The following is a 19004-nucleotide window of genomic DNA, read 5'->3' on the forward strand; positions in this document are numbered from 1 at the left end:
TACAAAAGAAAGCATATTATTAATACGAGTATTGAAAACATAGTTTACATAATTAATTATAAATTCTTATTTATTTAATTTTCATATTTTGGGATCCAAAAAGTTCAATCCAATTCAATACAATTTAAAGTTCAAATTCTATTGGAATTACTAATTCAATTTGAATTGGAATGAATTTCAATACGATTATAAAATAAAAATGCAATTATAAAAATTCAATTCTTGAAAGCATATGATTAATACGAGTATTGATAACATAGTTTGCATAATCATTCAAAATTCTTATTTATTTAATTTTCATACTTCGGTTTTTTTGGATCCAAAAAGTTCAATACAATTTAAAGTTCAAATTTTATCGGAATCAATAATTCAATGTGAATTAGAATGAATTTTGATTTTAATTCAAATAATGAACACCCTAACGACATAAAATAGTTTATTTATGACAAACTTAGGGAAGAACTCCAAAGAAGAGAATAGATTGGCTTTTTATTGCTTTTTCGTTATTCATTCATAGGTTGAGTATTTATACAAAACCTCATAAGATAGGAAACAATCTTCCTAAAAGATGTACCATATATTATAACAATACATTCACTAAATATTATCTTAACACAAATAAACCTAAATATATTATTCTCATAATAAGATATATACGGAAAATATATCATACATATATTTTTCAATATCTCATGTATCTAATAATTTATTGATACGTATTGAGATGGTTATTGCTTATTTTAGATTTTTGCCTACAAATTTTTTCCTTTCACTTGAAAGGGTTTTTCTTGTTTTAGGCCTAAAGGAGTTTATTTTAATTATCAATCAATATATATATATATATACACTAAAAGACACACCAGCAATGACACGTGTCATTTTCTGGTGTATCCCTTATCTTTTTATTTTATTTGTATTTTTTTTTATTTTTTTGAAAAAAAGTTATATAAGGAAAAAAATCTTTCTACATATAAGTAATAATTACATATGAAATATACTACAGTAAAAGATTTGATTTAGCTTTCCAAAAAAAAAATATTGACAACTAATAAGTTAAGCAAAAAAATTAAAAATAATATTCTTAACATACAAGTAATTTGTGAATATTAAATCAACAAATAATATTTTTGTCATGTTTTTAAAATCAATTATTGAAAAGTTTCGTGCATGGCACGGGAAGTAACCTAGTTAGGATATATTTGTTAGTTTTTATCGATTAGTAAAAGATAGCTTAATTTCAAAGATCATATTTGCAAAATATTATCTTTACAAGTTAGGATAAGTTTCCTAGTTAGATTATAATTTGTTCTACACGATTTTATGCTAATTGTTTAGCTTATAAATACGTAGTTAAGAATTAATAAAAATCAGATTTGAGTTTTGATTATCATATGAAAAACGTGAGCTTAGCTTGTGTTTATGGTTTGTTAAACCTTGCCGTTGTGCTAAACTTTGATTCTTGAACCGAGCCTTCAAGTACCGCCTCTCAACCGAGCCTTGGGAGTTCTATCATTGTGTCACAAATATTCTTTAACTCGTTTTTCCTCAAGAAAACGAATACATACAACTAATAATCGTATAATAAATCCAAGAAAGGTTTAGATTGTTTTTTTTATTCAAGAAACTCAAATTAGCTGCGTAAATACGCATCATCTATTTACTGTTGAGAAAATTACAAGTGAAGTTCACATGAGAATGTAAACTAGTACAATAAAAAGAAAATTAGCTGCGTAAATACGCATCATGTTAAATATTTTAATAAGAAAAATTGCCAATCAAAAGAAAAATTACCAGATATCCTCTTTTACTCCTCCTTTACTTATCTGATCAAACCTTTCTTTCGGGTAAAACTTTAACACGTTATTAGCACCAATTTCTAGTCAAGTTTATTTAAACCTATTTCTAAAAATTTATAGCAAATAATACTATCTACTTCTAACTGTTTTGAGCAGTATGTTTTATAGTTGCCCATATTTGAAATCCTCTATACCAGAAACTCAAACATTTACTGTATCATATATCTCAAAAACAACGGTGGAAAAATTCTCTTACTTATGAATTCATTAGGATCCTCCCTTATGAATAATGTTCTATACCAAATGGAGCATTTTTTGTCAAAGAAGTAGCTGGATTTCCTAATGGGTCTAATACATTCAACCTAAATTATTGGAATTGTTATCCTCATTCCTCAATAATGCTAATAAATGACCCAATTCCACAAATACAATAGTATCTTTATTACATTTTTCCAATCTCCTATTCACGTCACGGGTTTAAGGGCCTGTTCACATTTACTGAACTGAGCTGAACTGGACTGATTGAAGCTGAATTGAACTAAACAGAACTGAACTGAACTGAATTGAAATGAGCTAAGATGAATATTTTACGATAGATGGAAATTAGTAGTTGAACTGAACTGAACTAAAATTAAGTAAATGTGAACAGGCCCTAAGGAGTTTTTTTTCACTAGTAGAAAAATTGAAAAATACAACGCTCATTGGCCACCGGTTTTTGAAAACCCGTGGCAAAAATTAGTGGCGGGATGAGGCAAAGACCAATGGCCACCGGTTCAACCAAACCCGTGGCAAAAATTGGAAAGGCCACCGGTGGCAATAACTAAGTATATTAAAAAAAAAAAAAAAAAACGCCCCCCTATAAACTCCAAACCCTATATTCGTACATTCTCAGCCGACCCTCCTCCTCTTCCTCTCTCCTCCCATCCCCTCTCCTCCTCTTTCTCTCTCCCCTCTCCTCCCTAGATCTGTTCGTCTTCTCTAGAGAAGGAGGAGAAATTTCCTCTATCTTTATCTCTCCTCTCTCCCCTCTCCTCCTTCTCTTTGTTATCTCCTTCTCCTTCTGTTCGTCTTTTGTTCGTCTTCTCCTTCTCTGTTTTCCTCTATCTTCGATATCCTTCTATCTCATTTCCAAGACCACCAAGACCAACACCGCGAAGACATGCACGAGGTAAGGGTTTTAATTCGATTTAATTCTGGGTTTTTTTTTCCCTTTTTTTTTTTTGAGTTTGTGAAAATCAATTTGTTTTTAACTCTTTTTGTTTTTTTGAGTTCGATTTAATTCTCAAATTGTTTTTAATTCTCGTTTTGAAAATCAATTCGATTTATTTTTTTTAGTTCCATTTAATTCTTGGTTTTTCACCAATTTCTGGGATTTTGTTTTTTTTTTTCTGGGTTTTTTCTGGGTTTTTTTTTCTGAGTTATTTTTCTGGGTTTTGATTTAATATTTGGGTTTTGTTTTAATTTTTGAGTATTTTTTTTCTGGGTTTAAAATCGATTTTAATCGATTTGTTTAAATCTATTTTGGGATTTTCTGGGATGGTTTTAATCGATTAGAAGTCGATTTTTTTTATTTTAATCGAATTGATTTCGATTTAAAATCTGGTTTTTTTATCAGTTTTTGGTCATCAATTTCTGGTTTTTTTTTTCTGGGGTTTTAACTAATATGTGGGTTTGATTTTATTCGATTAAAGGGTAGATGCAAACCGTTCTTGTTTTTTTTTTTTTTTTGCAGTTTATTAATTTTAATAGATTTATTTGTTTGTTGTCAGAAACACAGGTATATTGATTTAATTTAAATCGAAGACTCAAGCCGATTTGTCAAAAAAAAAAAAATGAATCAAGCTGATGAATCAAGATGCAAGAATTTTGATTTTGATGTTGTAAATTTTTTTTTTTTTTTATATTGTAAATTTTTTTTGACTAATATGTTGTAATTATTCGATTTTTTTGGTAGGAAATACTTTTGATTTCATTGATCTGTATATTGTAATTTTTTTTTATTATATATTATAAATTTTCGATCATATTTATCGTTATTGTTTTATTTGGATTTTGATGTTCTATTTTTTTTTGATTTAATTATTCTATTCTTATATTTCTTTTTGAAAAAGGCAAAAAAAAAAAAAAAAAAAAAAACATAACAGGTACATTGCCACCGGTTAACCGGTGGCATTTATCTTTAATACAAAAAAAAAAAATTAAAGCGCCAACTGTTTTTGCCACCGGTTAACCGGTGGCAATACTTAATTTTGCCACCGGTTTTGAACCGGTTTTGCCACCCCCCAAATGACCACCGGTTCAAAACCGGTGGCATAGGGGGGTTTTGAACCGGTGGCCATCTAGTTTTTTCGCCTAGTGTTTTTATTATTGTTTTATTCGTCTTCTTTCGTTCACTCTGTTGAAAACAAAATGAAAAATAGAAAATTTTACAGCAAATAACGCTACTTAAAATAGCAGTGTATAAAGTTTTGTGTATGGTTAGCCACACCATGCATGTAATCAGACAAAATAACCCCTATAACACTGACCGAGTAACCCCTATAATACTTACGATGTAACCCCTACAACACTAAACAAATAAACCCTATGACAATAGCAAAGTAACTCTCATGGTGGCTGGTTATTATACAACGTGACCAACCATGTATAAAAGTTTGTGTAAAAAATGTTTTTATTTTTCCCTTTTTTTTTGGAAAAATTGATAGGAATAATCCCACCTTTTGAGCATCGGAGATTAATAATCCCACCTTTGGGATATTTTTAAATAATCCCACCTTTGTACCCAATTCGTTCCTAATAGTCCCAACCGGTCATGGAACTTGTTATAACAAGTTGCCAGACACGTGTTGGCTAGTGATTGGGAAAAAAAAATTAAGTTTTAATTTTTTCAAGAAAAAATAAAAAATAAATAAATAAATTGATTAATTAAAAAATCACCCACCAGCCCCAACCACCTTCCCCGCCACTTGTTTCGGCTGACCTCGCTGCCGGACTCCCCTGCCCCACAACGCCGACCGCCCAGATCACCACCCCAACGCCGACGCCACCCTTCCTCCCTCCCCCGAACCAACAACTTCCCTCCACCATCACAAAAACCCTCGAAACCAACCATCCCGCAACCCTCGAAGACCCTTTCCGGCAGCGAGGTTGTGGTATGGTTGGTTTCGATTCCCCCGCAACCCTCGAAGACCCTTTCCCTTCCCTCGTCCCGATTCCGTCCCCTTGCCCTTTTTCCCGATCTGATGGTTGCTGGGATCTATGTTGCGGCCTCCCTCTCCTTTCCCTCATCTGATGGTTGCGGCCAAGCCAACCACAGTTGATCACCGAATTGCAACAACCAGATTGGAGCTCGCGCCGTCGTCGTCTGGACTGGGTAGGAGGAGTAGCGGCGACTGGCCGGTGTTCTGGGCTCGGCGACGTGTCTGGTCTGGGCTGATGGTGGCGGTGGGGAGGTGGTTGGGGATGGTGGTGGTTGTTTTAACATAATTAATTAAATTAATTAAAATTAAAATTAAAACTTATTTTTTGACCAATCACGTGGTGACACGTGTAAATTAAACTTAATTAAAAAAATTACCTACTCAGCCGGTTTCAGGTCACTTGGGATCATTAGGAGCGGATTGGGTACAAAGGTGGGATTATTAAAAAGAATCCCAAAGGTGGGATTATTAATCTCCGATGCTCAAAAAGTGGATTATTCCCATCAATTTTTCCTTTTTTTTCTATGAGTTAGATGTAGATTAGAAAAATGTTAAAATAGAACATTATTTACGTAGATTAGAAAAATGTTAAAATAGAACATTATTTATGACATTATTTGAGCATTTTCTAGCATTATTGAGGAAAACTGTTCAATTATTAGTCACATTTAACCTATAAAGTGAAATAAAATATCGTTGGATGTGATATTATTAGGTTTGTTTAGATTTGTTCGGTAAAGTAATAACTTTACATAACTCGTTAACTCCCTTTGTTTTGTAATGTTATTCGCAGCAAGCATTTACCTACAATTTTTTTTATGAATGGTCGTATTTACATATATCGATGTAAATCTTTAACCGTAAATATCTTTAATTTTATATTAATTTTTTTTATATAAAAATTAGATATTAATAATGCGAAGGGAGTTTTTTTTTTATTAGTAAGCAATTTAACATATTAATCGTCAAAATCATACCAAGGAAATAATAAAAAGTACATGGAATGTATCAGTTTTTTTTTTTTTTTTTTTTTTTTTTTGGACGGAGGGAGTTATTAACAAGACTCTCAAACAATTTAGTCCTTGTTCAATTTAACTCCATTAAATTCTGTTCAATTAAGTTAAGTTAAGTTCAGTTAAGTTCAGTTCATTTCTGTTCATTTCAATTTTGTTCATCTCGTAGTAGTAGGAGAAGGTTGTAAACTAAACAAAGGCCTAAGCCTACATAAAGAAATTGGTTTAATTTGTTCAACTAAAGCCATTAATGACTCCTTTTATATAATTCTTGTGCATCTCCATTGGTGGAGGAATGGAGTCATTTTACAAAATTCGAAAATTGACTGAATGATATACTTATTAGTATTAAGCACTGGATTTAGGAAATTTCTCAAATACTTGTTCAGCAATGATGGCTAGATTGCCATCAGCTTGTTTGATTTCGAGGTCTGTCGTCGTTTGATAAACTCCAGTGCCCCTCAATGCATCAGAAATGGCAGCTTTATAGCCCATTGCTATTGCAGCTTCAGCTTTAGCGCCATACATTAACCTCTGTTTTAGTGTAATAACTTAATAAGATTGTTGAAATATGACAGGCTACAAAGATCAGCAATCTATGCATAGTCATCAGAATTAAGTAATGTTCATAGGCATTAAAACAAACCTTAATTCTCGAAAGCTGTATAGCGCCAAAGCACATTGAACATGGCTCACAAGATGCATACAGTTCACAATCTGACAGCTCAATTCGATCGAGCTTTTTACATGCCTGAAATCATCAATCCAATTAAGAAAATGAAGTATATGATAACTTGCAAATAATCCTATCACTAGGAAGATAACTTCAATTGACACACATATCTTGAATCTTAAGATGTGTAGAAAATCTAATGAACAATAATATATCATGATCAAATTTCAATAAATTAGCATACAGTTACAGGATACCAGCTTCAGAATTATATAGCACATTAACCCTTGTATTACCAACTAAATTCGCGAAGTGTCTGATGATAGAAATAGCACAAGAGCAACAAGTAAGATCAAGCCAAAACTTGTTTAGAAGTCAATTTGAAAGGCATTTTTGCTTGTTGGAGCCATGGACAGCAGGACAGTTCATGAAGACAAAACACGTAGCAGAATTAAGTAAACACAAACATCAAATCGTGTACTCAGTATTTTCTTAGCCCTATTGAAATGAACCTCAGTCATGAAACTCAAGATAAATGGTAGCAATCAACAACCTATAAATTATCCACTCTATATAAACATTGAGTGGATATATTGTTGCACAAGGTATGCAGTTGAATGAATTCACAAAAGATACACACATTGATTATACGAACCCATAAAACCTGTCAGAAACAAATATCACTAATTTGCTTTAGTCAATTTCCTAATATGTAAATCGATCATGGGCTTCAACCATCAGCTTAAGCTTTAAGTTGAGATGGTCCTTTAACATGGTTAAAGCACATGATCGATTTTTTTACTCTACCACTAAGCAATGAGGTCCGTTATGTAGCACAGCTGGTAAACTAACCTCTCTTATAGCCGTGGTCTCTGCGTGTGCAGTCGGGTCCTTGTATTTTGACACCATGTTGTGACAGCTGACCACTACTTCGTCGTTACAAACAATAACAGCACCAAAGGGACGCCCATGTCCACATTCCACCGCTTTATAAGCTTCCTTAATTGCTTTTGTCAAAAATTTCTCGTCTCTATCCTGTACAACTGCTTAGACAGTCCAATTTGGATTAAAAAAAAAAACATTACATTTAGGCATTTAGCATTATACTTCGTACATATCAGTATATAGTGAATACTATCAAGATTGAGATTAGCCCAACTATTATTAAACATGTCATACTTTTGTTAATAAGAACCATTAGGTTGAATCCATTGTTACTCGGACTCAAGTACTCGTGCTGGACTGGTAGGTGCCTAAGTATTTGACTTTGCTAATGGTTATATTGTTAAAATGTTTCATGATTTTTGTTAAATTTTGAAACAATATGAAATGGGCCGGGCAACCCGAACAAAAAGAAGGAGAGTTAGGTCCACAAACAAGGCTTTGGAGCTTCCATACTAAAACCAATTGACAATAATAGGAGTTACTCCTCTACCTTATAAAGTGGAACCACCTCTCCTCTTTCTCCATGTGGGACACTCACAAGTGATACACATTGGGTTCCAACAATTTTTGCTAAACAATTCATGTTGAAGTGTCGAGGATTTAACACGGGTAATAGAGATGTCCCATAAGTTGGAAGAATCGACCTCAGGACAATTTCTAGATGGACTGGACAAGCAAATATTAACCGAACTCAGCTATCTCAATCACTGATTAAAGCAGGTAAATGCAAATGACTACTAAATCATTCAAATATGATTAACATAAAACATCAGAACATATAACTCATTACCCACTAAAAGTCAATAAAAAGTTGAATTTCAGGAAAACAGGATTTAAAAGGAGTAGAATAAGAAAACAAAGGAAAATAAAAAGGGCAAAAATTTAGAGACATACCATTAGGACACTCCATGATTTGAATGCAGATCAACAATGAACAGAATTCCCAGATGAGTATTCAGAAATTGGAATAAAAACATAGAGAAAGTGTTGAATTGAAGGATAGTTATGTCCCACATCTTTTACAGCCTGTTTGTTTGCGGGGAAACTTGATTAAAATAATTGTGTTTATGTTTGCATTTTAAAATAACTCAACACATGTTTCTTACATCTATTTTTTATTTTTATTGGAGAGTTGTTACCTTTATTTTTAATCAATCAAACTTATTTAAAAATATCTTTCTTTTCCTCTTACCTTTTGTAAAATAAAGAAAAAAAAATGTTGATAAATTAAAATCTTAGCATTAACCCAACACATTTAAATAATTGTATGTGTGAGTTGTTTTATGTTGACCATTTTAATTGAAAATCAAGATATATACAAATTTATCATTGAGATAAAAGTTTTTATTTATCGCATGACATTTTTTGTAAATTAATCAACAACTTTTTTTTTTTTTTTTTTATTAAAAACAGCCCATAGTTGATCTGACTTGGCAAATGGGTCATTTGGGTCGGGTCGCTTTCGGGTCAGCTAACATTTGGGTCGGGTCGGGTCGGGGTCGATTTGGGTTTCGGGTCAACTTCGGGTCAAGTATCGGGTCGAGTCAATTTTTGGGTCAGGTATGCCCGGTTCGGGTCAATTTTGGGTCAAGTATATTAGGGTCATGTTCGGGTTGTCATTTCTGGTATTGGGTCTAATCGGGTCAATATCAGATCAATTTGGGTATCGGGTCTATTCGGGTCAAACACTTTGGGTCAATTTCGGGTCGAGTCAACTTCGGGTTAGGTCAGTTCGGGTGACGGGTCAACTCCATTTTCGGGTCTGGTATGGGTCAGGTCGGGTCAATTTCAGGTTCCGGGTCATTTTCGGGTCAATGTTTTTGGATCAATTTCGGGTCATGGGTCGGGTAAACGGGACTGGGTCAGGATTGCCAGGTATCATGACTACATGTAGGGGTATTCATTCAATTTTTGGTTTGGATCCAATCCGATTCGAAATAAGTTTCGGTTTTCAATTATTAAATTCAATCTTATTTGAATTTTTCACTAAATCCAATTTGGATTAAAATTCGGTTATTTGGATTCGATTCGAAAATCTGAATTAAAATATGATTTTGAAAGCCTAATCAATCAATCAATCAATCAAAACCTTAATATCCCATAAGTGGGGTCGGCAACATGAACCAAATTTGATTATTCCGTGAGGTCAACCACAAAAATCTTCCTCCACCAACCCTTACAATCCAATACCTCATCCCCATGCAAGTCCATATATACATATCCTTCTTAACTCTTTCCAACCAAACCAAGTCATTTTCGGTCTCCCTCTCCCTAGTTTATCCCCTCCATGGTCCAACTCTTCCACTCTTCGTATTGGCGCACCCTCGAGTCTACGTTTTACATACCCAAACCAACATGGACGATTCTTTCTTAGTTTGTGTTTGTCTGCAATGCCTATCACACCTACTTTATTGCGGATAACCTCATTTTGGAGGCGTAATGTGATTATAAAAAACAAAATGCGATTTTAAAAAGTCAATTTCTAAGAGCATAATTGTACATGATTAATACGAGTATTGAAAACATAGGTTAATATGATTATTATTATTTTTTTTTTACAAGAACATGATTATTATTAACAACCCTTATTCGTAAAATAAGGATTTCATATTATGATTATTTATACAATCAATACAATACGGTTTGATTTGATTTAAAGTTCGCATTCAATCTGAATTAATAATTCAATTTGAATTTTGATCTTAACCAGAACAATGAAGACCTTAACTTCATAGAGTGTTAGATTTATTTACCAAACTCATTCAGTCATTCATAAATCATACTCCGTACTCAGTAGGAGCATACAGTAATTAAAAAATGCTCTAAACCCCTCCCGGCTTCCCCCACCAACGCCGCCATTGATTTCCTCCAACAACAACACCACCGTCAGTTCCTCCGTCTTCTTAGCGGCGCCACCATCTCCACAACCACCTGCAATATATTTCAACCAGTGACCTTCAAATCAAGGTTAGATTCCCTTCAATTCTTAATAACTTACAAATTTTTCGGAATGAAGGGTGTACTGGGATTTTGATTTTGAGTTTTAGCTTATACTCCGTATTTTGTATTGGGTAACTTGCAAATTTCAAAATGCCCACAAATTTGCTACATTTTTATGGTTTCTTGTACATTTAAGGGAAGAATTTGCCTGACATTAACATAGCTTCGTGATTATGGAGGATATAGGATATGACAAATTTGGTAATGAAATGAACATTTGTAGTAGTATGTAACATTTTCGAAGCTACGAAATACTATATGCTTTTTAATATTGTTGGTGATATTTTAATTTACATGTAACTAGGCTTGAATTGGAGTTTTGCATATAGGGTTAATTTATTGCTTTGGAATTTTATAATTTAATCTCTTTTTGATTTTTCAGTTCTTTCCCATTGATTTTTCAGTTGTGTGAATTTTTAGGTGTAATTAAAGCACCCAACAAATAATATTGAGCAGAATTGTGATGATCATGACTCTATGCCCATTATCCTCCAAAGAATGAGCAGAATATTGCTGGGATCGACTCTAAACAAGTCATCTCTGCTGCTTTCAACGTTTTCTTCAAACCCTTATTCATTCATCTTTGGCCAATTTCGTATCATTCGATTCTCATATGCCCACATTAAGTTCTTGAGCAGCAGCAACCATTCTTCCGCAGGTACCCTTGGAGGGTTGATTGATTCTGATGCTCTTAATACATCAAGCAGCTATCATGAAGATACACTTTCCAGCAAAGAATTCTCGCAATTGCGTGACTGCATGGTGGGTTCTTCGGATTCTTCATTGCTGGCAGCAGAGCAAGGTGATTTCTCAGCGGATGCTGTATTGATTTCCGGTGCAATAAATGAGAGTAACAATGTATTTGAGTTCAAAACCCAAAACTTTCTTCGGAAGTTTAGGGACAAATTGAGTGAACCTTTATTAATTGATGTGATGAAGCTTATTAAAAACCCTCAGCTGAGTGTTCAGTTTTTCTTATGGGCTGGTCAGCAAGTTGGGTATAGTCATACTACTCGTGTTTATGATGCATTGTTGGGTGTAATGGGGTGTGATCAGAATGAAACGATACCCAAGCATTTTCTTCAAGATATTCAGGACGAAGATAGGGGGGTTCTGGAAAAGCTGCTTAATGTTCTGGTCAGGAAGTGTTGCCGTGATGGGAGGTGGAATGTGGCCTTGGAGGAGCTTGGGAGGCTGAAGGATTTTGGCCACAAACCATCTAGGTCAACATATAATGCTCTTGTTCGGGTATTTGTAGAAGCTGGTAGGTTAGAAACTGCCCATCTACTTCATTTAGAGATGTCAAATTTTGGGTTTAAAATGGATATCTCTACATTGAATTCTTTTTCGTTTGCCCTGTGCAAGGCTGGAAAGTGGGGTGAAGCCCTGGACTTGGTAGAGAAGGAAGACTTTGTCCCCGACACGAAACTTTATACAACAATGATATCTGGTTTATGTGAAGCTTCTCTTTTTGATGAAGCCATGGATATTTTGAACAAAATGAGATGCAGCTCTTCATTGCCCAATGTAGTAACATACAGGATTTTGCTTTGTGGGTGTTTGAAGAAAAAGAAGCTGGGTAGGTGTAAAAAAATATTAAGCATGATGATTGCTGAAGGATGTTACCCTAATCGTAGAATATTTAATTCACTTATTCATGCATATTGCGCTTCAAGTGACTATTTTTACGCATACAAGTTGCTTGATAATATGGCAAATTGCGGTTGCCAACCTGGCTATCTGGTATATAACATATTAATTGGTGGAATTTGTTGTAAGGAGGAGCTACCTAGTTCATATGATTTAGAATTGGCAGAGCAAGTTTATGCTGAAATGATTAACCGGGGATTGGTGTTAAATAAGGTTAATGTAAGCAGCTTTTCCAGATGCCTTTGTGAGGCTGGGAAGTTTGACAAAGCATATAATGTTATTCAAGAAATGATGAGTAAGGGTTTTGTGCCTGATAACAGTACATACTCAAAGGTTATCGAATTCCTTTGCAATAATTCACAGGTTCAGAAGGCTTTTCTGCTATTTGAAGAAATGAAAAGATCAGGTATTACTCCAGATGTATATACTTACACTATTCTGATTGATGGGTTCTGTAAGGCTGGTCTTATTGCCCAAGCACGTAAGTGGTTCAACGAAATGGTTTTAGATGGTTGTTCACCTAATGTGGTGACCTACACCACATTAATTCATGCGTACCTTAAAGCACGCAAGATAGGTGAAGCCAATGATCTTTTTGAAATGATGTTATCAGATGGATGTGTACCAAATGTTGTAACTTATACTGCTTTAATAGACGGTTACTGCAAATCTGGAAACATTGACAAAGCTAGCCAAATATATGCTAGGATGAGAGGACAAGAAAATTTACCAGATGTAGATATGTATTTTAAGGTAAATTCTTCTGAGGTAAATGCACCTAATGTTTTCACTTATGGAGCCTTGGTAGATGGGTTGTGCAAAGCACACAAGGTAAAAGATGCTCACAACTTACTGGATGCTATGTTTGCTGATGGTTGTGAACCAAATAACATTGTCTATGATGCCTTGATTGATGGATTTTGCAAGGTGGGGGAGCTTGATAAAGCGCAAGAGATATTAACAAAAATGTCTGAACGTGGATACAGTCCTGACATATACACTTATGCCTCATTTATTGACAAGATGTTCAAAGATAAAAGGATGGATCTTGCTTTAACGATCTTATCAAAAATGCTGGAAAGTGATTGCGCCCCTAATGTTGTAATTTACACTGAGATGATTGATGGGTTGTGTAAATTACTAAAGACTGATGAGGCTTATAAGCTTATGCAGATGATGGATGTAAAGGGTTGCAGTCCGAATGTTGTGACTTATACTGCAATGATTGATGGATTTGGGAAAGCTGGTAAAATTGAGAGATGCCTTGAGCTATTCAACTTGATGCATGAGAAGGGATGCGTTCCAAATTATGTTACCTATAGGGTTTTGATAAATCACTGTTGCTCTTTTGGCCTTCTAGATAAGGCTCACGACCTTCTGGAGGAGATGAAGCAGACATATTGGCCTATGCATGTTGCAAACTATCAGAAAGTTATTGAGGGATTCAACCAAGAATTCATTGCCTCCCTAGGTCTCCTAGACGTTTTAAGTGATAATGAGCTCGTGCCTATTGCTCCTGTTTACAAAATTCTAGTTGATAGCTTTTGTAAGGCAGGAAGACTGGATGTGGCAGTACAGTTGTGTAAAGAGATATCATCATTTGCCCCCATTCATTCAGTGGCTCATGTTTATTCCTCACTGATTGAGAGTTTGTGTCTTGCATCCAAAGTTGATGAAGGTTTTAAGTTATTTGCTGACATGACAAGGAATGGAGGAGTTCCAGAGCCAAGTGTATTTTTCCACCTTATCATGGGGCTCATCAAATTAAATCGCTGGGAGGAAGCTCTTCAAATTTCGCATACCACATGCCTGATGGTTTGTTTCTTCTCTCCCTCTTTTTCTTACCTTTTTTGGTGCATTTGTAATGATCTTTTCGTGAATATTGATGAAGTTGCTATTTTCCTGGTTCCAATTTCTAAATTGGCTTAATTGGTTAAACTTCTTAAGTTTCCTGATTTTGTACAACTTCAAATTATTTATCTTTGAAGTTATTGCCTGAACCTTAATGTTAAGAAACAAGACACTTATGTACAGAACCACAGAGGCATACATGTTTTCGATGTAAGGTCCCATTTCACGATATTAAAACACATAAAAGGTCCTTTCCTGCTTCTTTTTTTAAAAGGTCCTTTCTCACAAAAGGGGTAACATAAAAGGTTTTATCTGAGAAATATTCCTTTTTTTAAGGTCGCTCTTTCAAACTTAGGACTTGTTCTTTATCAATTTTTTTGTCAGATTTTGTATTGAATATGAATATTGTAGCTTATTTTATTTCATAATTCTATTTAGATCTTGTGACTTTCGAAATCATGAAACCACAACTAATAGTATTGCCAGATGAGCCCTTTATTGTTGGTTTTTGGCAACTTTTCCAAATATTCCTGAACTTCAATGTACCACAATTCTATAGTTGACCATACAAATTTGTATTCAAGGTCATTTTTCTAGGATGAATTTTAAATTATTACTAATTTGCTTAGTAGCTGACTTGTCAATTTAGAATGACAAATCTGACAATGCAGAGACAGTTCTAGTTGTATGTTGCACCCTTTGATGGCATATTTTACATACCTTTAGTCTTATGATCAACTAAAGTGCCCATGTCAGATACTCAAAAACTTAATACTCCAATAAGTGTGTGGCCACCTGGATATTTCAACTTTGGTCAAAGATGCAAAACTTCTAAAATATGACCAGTCTGAGCCCCAGTAATTCAGTTTTTGTGGATAATTTTAGTCCATGTAGAGTTGCAGCTTAATAATATTTACCTACGGTCCTTATTTTTCAGAATTTTGTTTTTCCTTTTTCGTTTTGGTGTATAGTTCGTGACAATTTTTGATTCTAATGACTTGCCCAGGGTTTAAAGTGGCTCCCTTCCGAGGAAATGGTACAAAGAAACTAATTACTACTAGTTTATTACACCACGATGATACTCAAAAGGAAAGCTTGATCAATTTTGTTAATCCAGTCTTCTGCTGCTATTTACTGGAGTCTTCAATATTGTGGTAGTGGGCTCTGTGTGAAGGATGTGTGCTTTATGTCAAAAGATATAAACTTCTAAAAGTTCTTCGCGTGTTAGTTTGCTGCATCAACTATTGGATGTATCTGACATTGCTGTATGGCGGCTTCACACCTTTCACCAAGCTGATCCTCAATGTAGAATTGTAGATGGAGCTGCATGCTCTGAGTTGACTGTTGTCTGATGATACGTATAAGATTTGTAAATTCGATTCAGTGTAAATGAGATATACCTTTTCTTGATATACAACTGGTGCCAATTTTAGGGCTTAATCAAGGCCTTGGAAGCAATAGAAAGTAAGATTTGCCATACCTCTTGTTTCTTCATCAGAGGAAATTGTAAGATGTAGCTATGCTCTTCAAATCCCAGAAGCCTGTACGCTTACGAACCTATTAAAGGAAAGGGTACAAGCGACTGGTAGTCTCTAGCGTGGAAACCATTGCCCTAAGTAGCAACGAAGCATTGACTTCAGCTGGCAGTACTTTGACGTCAAGTGTCCTTAATGGCCTTGCACCCAAGTGCATCCATTGTTTGCTGTAGGAGTGGGATCTACTCTCTTTCCTCTGTTTTCTTCTTGCTTCACAATGCAAATATACAGCATTATCCTGAACTGAATGATTTGGAATGAAGCAAGAACAACCCTCTTAGCTTTGCTTTCTCTGGTTTGAAAAACAGGATCAAATAGTTCTCTTGAGTTTATTCATTGATCGATGTCAGCAACATTGATCAGAAGTTCTTCACCAAACAGGACTTGGAAGCAAACAAGGTATGTATAAAATATTATTTCAACTGAACCACAGCTTGCCATATGCAGAATTTGCTTACCGTCTTTCGTCACAATTATTTTACTCCAACTTGTCAATTTGATTGTGTGACAGATTTTTAGTACAATATATCCTACCTGACCGTTGGATTGTTATGTATGTCCACTACCTCACTGCTTTGTGTGTGAGGCTAAGAATAATCATTTGATCGCCTAAACAATTCAACCATTCTCCTTTATGCCTACTGTTTTATATGCACATCATAGTTTCTTAGTTATCACATCAATGGACATCATAGCTATAACATCTCCGCTGATCACCTACTTATATATATATTATTTTTTTGGTGAAGTCTTGGTCACTATATGAAAGTTTCAAATAATCAAAATGATCTGTTTACACGCAGAGCTTAAAGAGTTTTAGACAGATCTTGCCAAAGACTATTCTGGCATGGATAACTAAGAATCAAAACGCAACAGGCATCAGGGGAAAACAGGACACCTTCTGACAGTTCCCAGAAAAGGCTGACCAGGATCTCTTGCTGAGTAGAGATGATTATCAGCTAAAAAAAAAGTGTCACATACTCACACAGTCAGACTTTGCAAGGGTAGCTGCATTTGGGAGTCTTCCTGTCCAAAAAATGTGTTACTTTTGAGCAACTTCTCCTTATAACCTTCTGGTAATTTAGCAAGATCTCTCTCTCTCTCTCTCCAAATACAATTTCTGGACAGCAGTTTTTGCAGATCTTTACCCATCTATCCTGTTTTAATTAGTCTCTTATTCCTATGTGTCCTAAGCAATTTTAGCAATTTAATTTGTTTTCTGCATGTCTAGTGCAGGATGTGTGCTTCAAATTGTATCAAACTTCAAGAGATCGAAATTATACATGAAACTGGTATGGAATCAGCGTGTGAATGACATCCTGCAGTTCTAGTGTATTTTGACAAGCAGAACGCAAAAATGTGTGTCATCCTGCCATTTGAGTTTTCGTGATATGGGTTATTGGGTTTAGGCCTGCATTGTTCATCAACCATCCGCACACTTGACTCTTTTTTGTCATAAGTGAGGATGAAACAGTCTTGAAGATGATTAGTTCTACCAACTACAAGATGGTTACCTGATGAAGAAGGCAGATAGAATACCATCATGCCAACTCACGAAGGTCAATACATTTTCTTTTTAAAGTCCGTAGAAGCTATTGGATCGAGTTTTCCTCTTCGTATAAGCAATTTTTTGTCCTGTTGAATTTTGGAAAACTAATCTAGATGGCTTTTGGCTGGAATTGTATCCATGCTTATCATATGCCTATTTTTCTAATCTAATAAAAGATTTGTGAACATCACTGTTGTTCATTATTGGGGAGCAAGACGTATGGCGAAGATTGAAGAAAACACCGCCATCACCATTAATGATTCTTGAAAACTTCTAATATTTCAGTACGGCATATAGCATATAAACACTTGATGTGAAATGCTATATTTGGAGAAATGAACTGAGAAGTTAGCTCTCTATGATATTCCTAATTGATTTATTTATTTATTTTTTGGAAATAAAAATGAATTAGTTATGACATACCTAAACAACTAGACATTTTTAATTAATACTTTATATGGAGTATATATATTGTTCAAAAAAAAATAAAAAAAAAATAGACGGAGTATGTCTTTCTTTAATCATAGAAGATTGCTAGTTTTTGGCACCATTTCGAGTTTATACCTACTAAATTAGATCTTTGAATAGAAATTATAGTGTTATAAAAGGATTAAATAGTATGCATGTTCAAATATGAAACCAAAGTTATTTGAGGATGAAAGGAGTAATTGATGGTTTGAACTACACAAAAATTAGAAAGTGAAGCTCAATTCCCTCAATAAGCATCATAATAAAACAAATAAGGGCATGTTCATATTTACTGAACTGAACTGATTGGAACTGAACTGAACTGAAATTAAGTAAATGTGAACAGGCCCTAAATCGTAGACATAGTAACATTGCAGCACAAAGACGGTTTGAATGTTTTTTTTTTTTTTTTTTTTTTTTTTTTGTATTTTATTTTATTTTTTTATTTATTGACACAAGGTTTGATGTATTTTAAAAGCTTGATAAACAATCAAGTGAGTTGTGCAATGAGAGTGAGGAATAGGTTAAGTGGTTAGAGCTTCCCTCCTAATTCCAGCCCTCACACCCGCTCTTATCAATATACCTATACTAAAGGCGAAATTAGAAATGACACTTGTCATAAAGTGGTTAAAAATTTTCCCTCCAAAAGGTTTTTTTTTTTTTTTTTTTTTTTTCTCAAAGCTTCTTAGAGAAGTATTTAATTTAATACTTACTTTTTTATTTGGCAAGTATATTCATTTTTACACATTCAACAAAGATTTATATATTTAATTATTTTATGACGGGAACAGAGTCATATAATACAATAATGTAATATTATCTACGAAGTATAACTTTGTAATGTAATCCATAATGGTTATTTTTATTAGTCGTGCACTCGTGCATGCATTTCTTCCTCTGTTTTCTTTAAAGATTCAAAAAAATTGTAATTACAAAACTTTCATCCTATTTTGCAATTTGATATTATTTTTTATAGTAAAATAATTGTATTAAACTAATGATAAATATTGAAATTACCGTGCATGGCACGGGATTTAACCTAGTAATTCTCTAAACGCCAAAAAAAAATGAGTTGTGCAATCAATTATGCACGGAGTATCTTGCTAGTTGCTACTCCAATTTTCAATTCCAAACTATACCACATCACACGTGCCCCTCAGAAAAGTCACGTGCAATTAGGATTGCAATTTTAATTTACGTAGTAATTTAATCAAATTTAATCACAATTATAAATATTTTTTACAATTTAAAATCTACTCGTACAAATGTACAATACAAATATATTGTCAAAAAAAAAAAAAAATGTACAATACAAATATAAGAT

General features: G+C 34.1%; 2 protein-coding genes across 3 annotated transcripts; one reads left to right on the top strand and one right to left on the bottom strand.

Annotated features, from left to right (window-relative positions):
* Positions 1 to 6255: 6255 nt before the first annotated feature.
* Positions 6256 to 8640, bottom strand: LOC145604963 (guanosine deaminase-like). Its single transcript, XM_081660957.1, has 4 exons — positions 8522 to 8640; positions 7535 to 7725; positions 6656 to 6760; positions 6256 to 6543 (listed from the first exon to the last, which is right to left on the bottom strand). Exons 1-4 carry the CDS (start codon positions 8535 to 8537, stop codon positions 6358 to 6360), a joined length of 498 nt encoding a protein of 165 aa, XP_081517083.1. The 5' UTR covers positions 8538 to 8640; the 3' UTR covers positions 6256 to 6357.
* Positions 8641 to 10422: 1782 nt separating this feature from the next.
* On the top strand, positions 10423 to 17449 carry LOC145603567 (uncharacterized). 2 transcript variants are annotated; one of them, XM_081659494.1, is made up of 5 exons: positions 10423 to 10594; positions 11048 to 14092; positions 15135 to 16062; positions 16467 to 16739; positions 16895 to 17449. In XM_081659494.1, the coding sequence occupies exons 2-3, from the start codon at positions 11105 to 11107 to the stop codon at positions 15177 to 15179; spliced, it is 3033 nt and encodes a 1010-aa protein (XP_081515620.1). In that variant the 5' UTR covers positions 10423 to 10594; positions 11048 to 11104; the 3' UTR covers positions 15180 to 16062; positions 16467 to 16739; positions 16895 to 17449. The 2 variants fall into 2 exon arrangements, with proteins under 2 accessions (XP_081515620.1, XP_081515619.1); XM_081659493.1 differs by having other exon boundaries at positions 16900 to 17449.
* The last annotated feature ends 1555 nt before the right edge of the window (positions 17450 to 19004 follow it).

The sequence above is a fragment of the Chenopodium album genome, chromosome 22, assembly GCF_948465745.1.
Source record: "Chenopodium album chromosome 22, dcCheAlbu1.1, whole genome shotgun sequence".
NCBI lineage: Eukaryota > Viridiplantae > Streptophyta > Magnoliopsida > Caryophyllales > Amaranthaceae > Chenopodium > Chenopodium album.

Bases quoted from the DNA above. Each gene is read 5' to 3' on its own strand.
- LOC145604963 (XM_081660957.1), bottom strand. The intron at 6,761-7,534 runs GTTAGTTTACCA...TGATGATTTCAG, and splicing joins AGACCACGGCTATAAGAGAG to GCATGTAAAAAGCTCGATCG. The intron at 6,544-6,655 runs GTTTGTTTTAAT...ACACTAAAACAG, and splicing joins TACAGCTTTCGAGAATTAAG to AGGTTAATGTATGGCGCTAA.
- LOC145603567 (XM_081659494.1), top strand. From the start codon at position 11,105: ATGCCCATTATCCTCCAAAGAATGAGCAGAATATTGCTGGGATCGACT. The intron at 14,093-15,134 runs GTTTGTTTCTTC...TGACTTGCCCAG, and splicing joins CGCATACCACATGCCTGATG to GGTTTAAAGTGGCTCCCTTC.